The following is a 6,632-nucleotide window of genomic DNA, read 5'->3' as shown; positions in this document are numbered from 1 at the left end:
TTATGGACACAAAAGTCAATCATTTATTATCATATATAAAATTCACGAGTCATTTTTTGACAAATATTTACAAATAAATACATAAAAATATAGGGAAAAGTGATCACAACTTGCAGCCGTCTTCTCCATTGTCTGCACACTGTTGACCCTGAAATTGACCAAGTCAACGCCCAAAATCAGTGATTGAGTTCACAAGATCAACGGTCGAGATTTAAGGATAATTGCCAAACCAACCTTTCCACCCTTTTTGGACAGTAGGACATCCTCTAATGGGGGCCTCCCTGAAGAAAAGAAAAATATATAAATAAAATAGTTTTTTCATGTAATATGTGGGCATATACACAAATTATGAAAGAGTAGGTCTAACCAGTGATCTGAAGGCGGTATTTTGCCCAGACACCATAGACAGCATTGGCTATAGTCGATATCTAGGTAATATGATTCAATATAAGAGTCAAAGCGAAGTACCACATACATAAATATCTATAGAGAGAGAGATGAGATGAAAGTAAAGTAGAGTCTTATGAAAATTTTAATTTCCGTCAATAAAATAAAATATTTAATGCTAGTTTGAAGGCTTGAAACTTACAGGCTCATATTTGGTGACAGCATACACCCATCCCAGGCCAACTTCCTCATATAATCTTCTGAAAGCCTGAAATAATATCCATCATCCAACAAATCTATACCATAGATTGAATGGTGTCGGTATAAATTATCCTGTACTTTGTTTGATTTCATGTGGAATTCGACGAGAATTTTTATCCTTTTTCTCTGTCAGGCCCCGAACTAAGGGCAGTTTTATTCAAAATAGGTTAAAAGAATACCAGGTTTTCTCCATCAGGAAATAAAAAGGCATCAAATAATGGAAGATATGGGAATGAGAAACTGCAAAAAGTTTAAATTTCTTTCACCAAATTATGCTGGTCATGATGATTTATGTTCTTTTTTCCGGTACAGAAAATATATTTATGGTACATACTTCAACATCAGTGACAACAGTTCCATCCGCCTGTATTGCATGAATCCTTCCCATGACCTACATAAACCATTGAAAAGGTGAAATAAATAATAAATATGAAAAGGGTAACTCTTTGTTCATGATTGTGAAAAAATTCAACTGTAAGAAGCCAGAAATAGAACCATAGAATATTTCTCTCCAGCATCTCCAATGTAATTTGATGATGAAGAGAGATCCTGGGAAGAAGAGGAGAACGGGAATGGTAGGGGAGAGGCCGAGCAGAGGGATACGGATTGGCCGAGGATGAGCCACCTGAAGACGTGGTGAACAGGAGAACGATCACGAGGGATGGGGATCGCAGGGGAGGGGATGAGGGTCTGCTGCAGAGGGGAGAAGGGGCGGGTACTTCCAATAGCAAATACTTCTCTGGCTGCTCTCCTAAAGGGAGGGCACCCTATTTTAGGGAAACATGCGTAAGGGAAAAGACATGACTACCCCTACGGGGGAAATTAGGGGTTTAGGGATCATATCAAGATCTTTTGAAAATTAATTTCCCTAATTTAAGGCCTTGAATTGCATGTACACGATAGATGATATCGATCTCACAGTCATGAAAATTCCGTTTCTACTACAAAAGTTATGTATAAGTTGAGAAAGCTCAGATTAAGAATCAAATAGCTCACTTTTTGTTTATCGATTAATGAAATATAGTCGGGAAATATTTTAACTTAGGGAAGATGATTTTGTGAGTGACGCATGGAAAGGCTTAGGGATTTTTTCTTAACACAAAAAATATTCAAATCCTTCCACCCTAGCGATTAAAGACATAAAAAATTTGGAGATAATTTTTCATTACAAGATTTAATGCAAGGATTTTCCATGGAAATTATTAAGTGAAGATGCACAAAAGAAATAAATAAAAATTGAGATTACGTACGGTTTTATAATCAAGACCCATATTGTCTTCAGGAGAGTAGTCTTCCGAACTTATATCCACAAACTTGATGGACGCATAACGTTTATTCCGATCTCTAAGCATGTCGACCTGAGGAAGAAACAAGCACACAATAATTATTCACGTCTAATTCTATCCAAAACCCTTGCTATACATTCATCAATCATTGAGTACTATCACATATATTTTGTGAAAGAATAAACTAGAAACACTTAGCAATTCGCCAGCTTTAAAATAAGTACACCCATAACCTTCAGGATGATAATTTATAGATAAAATCACTTCAGAGGTTCAATTTTTTTTGCTACCCTCCTCAAGCAATGATAAGTCCCAGACGAAGACTTATCAGAGCAAGAAGAAACACCAAGCTTCCGCCGCACATGGGAACTGAGGAGCACGTGGGAGCATTCAAATAAGCGCGGGAGGCGGCCCTATAAATAAAGGTGGGTTCTCTTCCAGAGGGGATTTTTCGATCGTCCAGCTTCAAGAAGGAGATTCTCCCGGCGTGGATTGCTGTGTTGCCCGATTCGGACCTCGGCCTCCACAATCTTGACAGGAAGTATCTTACTCCCTGTTCATGCTTAGATCTATTCCTATATGATCCAGATCTGGATCTGTTCTTCAGTATTGACCGGATTTGTCAGATCTGTTTGTATTGAAGTGCGAACGAATTAGCGCATTGGATATTGGTGATTGTGTGAGGTCGTTATAGTTCATCCACGAATTCTATATACATTCTCGGAGGCTTAACAAAGGCCTACATATATTTGATGGGAAGTGGAAAATTACCCTCGCCAAAAATGACCATAGTGCCCTTAACGGACTCTAAATGCAGAAGATATCCCTAGGCGGTAGAGGATTGTATCATATGAAGTTCACTGGGGTGGGCTGAAATGAATTCGTTGAACTTATGCTAATCTTCACTGACACCAATGACAATGATGAGAGGACGATGATGAGCCATCATTGTCATTTTTCCTCGCCAAGATAAGGATGCCAATGCCGACAACCATATTGTCACTGTAGCCTCTCGTCCACAGGTCGGATGACTATGCCTTTTTCGTTTCACTCTAGCCTCTTATCACTCTTGTTCCTTTTACCTCACTCAGATAATAAGAGATGGTCATAACGAAATCGGCATTGTCGAAGGTGATGACAATAGTGGGGTTTGGAGGACGATGATAGATTCCACAAACACTACCTCACGCATGCAGAGAGGGCATTCCCCATCAAAGAGCATTTTAATCTTCCATTCTTCAGCTGGAACCTCATTTTTCACTGGTTTGAGGTCAGGTACAGATTTGGATTGAGTGCTCATTCCATGGATCTGGAGTCTGAAACCTGCAAAGAAACTAATGGAGAATCGATCATCTGATTAAACCGAAAAGAGAACATTTTGAGACTAAAACATGTCATAGATTCTTAAGATACGCAATGTTTATCAAGAAACTCCAATTGAAACATAATCTACAAATAAATGATGAAAATTAAGATATATTTTATAAAAAAATATTATTTGAAACAAGATCCAATTATAATTGAAAGTTCACTACAGAATGTACAAAGGTTTCCAGCGTTACAATAGAACAAAAATACTAAGCCATATCAAAAAAAATTCTTGAAATTTCAAAAAGGAAACATTTCTTAGATTCTTCAGGTTCACGAAATTTATTGAGAAATTAATCCAGAAGCAAAGACATTCCCGTAAACAAATCATCGTAATAAAAGTACGTTATTTATATAAATAATATCGTTGACACTACATTAAATTCTCAATAAAATTTTTACTAGATGATATAAAAATGTTTATTGTATGCGATTAAAAATATAAATAAAAATTATCAAAACAAGTTTATACAGCATAAAAAATTAAAAAGCAAAATGGTAGGGTCTGAATTCTACAAATCATCCTCCCGCAATAAAAAGTAATGGTACTTTGCACAAGAAGCGGGGATTTTTAAGCAATATCAAAATACATCCTAAAGTTGAATCCAAACAAAAACAAACGTGAAACAATAGGCTCTGAATTCTAAAAATCTTGTTTCGGCAATCAAGAATCCACCAATCATCTCATTAACTTCAAAGATACCACAGAGAACTAAGAGCCAACTAATTCCCTGATGGGAGTCGAACCCTTGGATGCGCTAAACACCCAACAGACAGGTACTAAATTTCAACCTTTAACAAAACACGACCCTCTGATTTTGCGGGCATTAAAATTTTTAAATGATACTCTTGAATTCTAAAAAACATAAATTGGTAAACACGGAGTATCACATCCTGCGTAAAATTTTGAGAAAGACCATAAGGAAGAAAGAACTAAACTAACATTCCCGATGGCATGAATTGGGAGCACTAAACTAACATAAAGTAACATTCCCGGCGGCTTGTGTCTTTGGGCCAGCAGAATAACATGGATGACCCATACCAAAACACGCCATCAAGTTTAAATCCGAAAAAATAATTGTTCAAAAGCGACATGATAGACTATCAATTCCACAAACCATGCTTCAGAAAACAATAAGCTGCATATCAAAACTTTATGTTAGTTTTGATAAGAACTTTCAACTCATATCAAAACACAAAACTAAAATTTGCACAGCTAGTAAAATAATCTCGAACCCAAAAGGTAATCTCTAAATCTAAAAATAATACTTGGGCAATCAATCTTTCAAAAAAAATACTTGGGCAATCGATCTTTCAAAAAAAATACTTGGGCAATCAATCTTTCAAAAAAAATACTTGGGCAATCAATCTTTTAAAAAAAATACTTGGGCAATTAATCTTTCAAAAAAAAAATTAGGGTAATCAAGAAACATCACATGACAGGCAAATTTCTGAGAAAAATCACAGTAAAGAAAGAACCAAACTGATATGTCCGACAGCTTGGACTGGGAGAACCAAAAATTTTGATGGGTAGCCGGTTAAAAAATGATTATCTCAGAATTCAAAAAGTATTCCTCTGGGCAGGTAAAAATTTCAACCCGGGTCAAAACACTGCCCTCAAACCCATAAGGAAATATCTAAATTCTAAAAATAATATTCCGGCAACCAAAAAACACCACATAACATGCGAATTTTTTAGAAATATCATGGTAAAGAAAGAGCCAAAAATCTTCGGGGGTAGCAGGTAAAAAACGATTATCTCAGAATGCAAAAAACATTCCTTTGGGCAGTTGAGAATTTTAACCAGCATCAAAACACTGACCCCAGATTTTTCACAGAAACAAAAGGGAATCTCTAAATTCTCAGAAAAAAACATTTGGGCAATCAAGAAACGCCACAAACATGAGAGTTGTTGAGAAATATCATGATAAAGAAAGAGCCAAAAATCTTCGGGGGTAGCCGGTAAAAAACAATTTTCTGAGAATGCAAAAAAAATTCCTTTGGACAGTTAAGAAATTTCAGCCCACATCAGAACACTGACCCCAAATTTTGCATAAACAAAAGGGAATCTCAAAATTCTCAAAAAAACATTCGGGCAATCAAAAAACGCCACAAACATGGGAATTGTTGAGAAATATCACGGTAAAGAAAGAGCCAAAATCTTCGGTGGCAGCCGGTAAAAAACAATTGTATCGGAATGCAAAAAAAAATTCCTTTGGGCAGTTAAGAAATTTCAACCCACATCAAAACACTGACCTCAAATTTTGCACAGAAACAAAAGGGAATCTCAAATTTTGAAAAAAAAAAACATTTGGGCAATCAAAAAACGCCACAAACATGCGAACTGTTGAGAAAGATCATAGCAAATAAAGAGCCAAACTTACATCCCCGACGGCTTGCACCCAGAGAACCAAAAATATTCGGAGTAACCGAATAACATTGACGCGCCGACACCGAAGAAATACTCAGCGGGAGCCTGCGAAGAGCGCCGCTGCAGACCGTTTTGCACGCCATCTCCTCTCCCCCGTCGTCTTCTCTCCCCCTTCACTAAATTTTGTGTATATAAATAGGAGGTTGATACCGTCACCCCATCTATATCAATCTCACACCCTCCGTTGAACACGTGTACCTAAACTTCACCTTATAAAGGCAGGTTTTGAAACTCTGGGACGATTATAATCTATGTTGACTTACTAACAACCTTCCATTTCATTAATACTTGGAATCTTATGGTGATACAATCATTCCATGGGAAGATGGGTTCCGAAGGACCATGTGAAATGTTCACCTGTCCCAAGCCCGATATCAGAGGATGATATCCGGATGGATGCTGAGACGGATATCGAAAATGTGTTCTCTGATTTCCATCTTTACCAATACCTGGATATCAGACGATGATATAGATTATCCGTTGCTACGGTGCCCACTAAGGGGAAGATGCAAACAAAGTCCAGAAATCCAAGAGTCCTCTAATGAAAGTTGCCCCTCTTAGTTACAAGAAGCTTATGTTGGGTTCGGTGCCTTGGTTCGCCTATGGAAAACACGTTTCCATGGATGCGGATGCGCATCGATCGATTCATAATCGATATTTAAAATGAAACATGGAATGTAACTTTTGGGGAACTCGTTTTACCCTTGACTTTGCCGCTCCAAGATCGTTCTGAAGTCGTTCACGCGTCCAGCCTCTAGAGTATCCACCCGACCACTCGACGCTTGGATATGCACGTCTTCTTCTTCAACTCTTCTTGGAAATCTAGAAGATCTCCTCACCATAAAAACACTCTTCCATGGATGAGTGGAGAAGAGAGTGGAGAAAGGGAGGGGCTCTCA

The 6,632-nt window shown here is 37.5% G+C and overlaps 1 protein-coding gene across 1 annotated transcript; it reads right to left on the bottom strand.

Annotated features, from left to right (window-relative positions):
• On the bottom strand, nt 1–5,851 carry LOC144710455 (Putative thiol-disulfide oxidoreductase DCC). The gene is made up of 8 exons (XM_078584228.1): nt 5,687–5,851; nt 3,118–3,257; nt 1,899–2,006; nt 983–1,039; nt 590–655; nt 368–428; nt 235–281; nt 1–148 (listed from the first exon to the last, which is right to left on the bottom strand). Exons 1-8 carry the CDS (start codon nt 5,814–5,816, stop codon nt 104–106), a joined length of 654 nt encoding a protein of 217 aa, XP_078440354.1. The 5' UTR covers nt 5,817–5,851; the 3' UTR covers nt 1–103.
• Nucleotides 5,852–6,632: the final 781 nt, after the last annotated feature.

Source organism: Wolffia australiana, chromosome 12 (genome assembly GCF_029677425.1).
Source record: "Wolffia australiana isolate 7733 chromosome 12, ASM2967742v1".
In the NCBI taxonomy this organism is placed as follows: domain Eukaryota; kingdom Viridiplantae; phylum Streptophyta; class Magnoliopsida; order Alismatales; family Araceae; genus Wolffia; species Wolffia australiana.
This window is presented reverse-complemented; position numbering and strand designations above follow the sequence as displayed.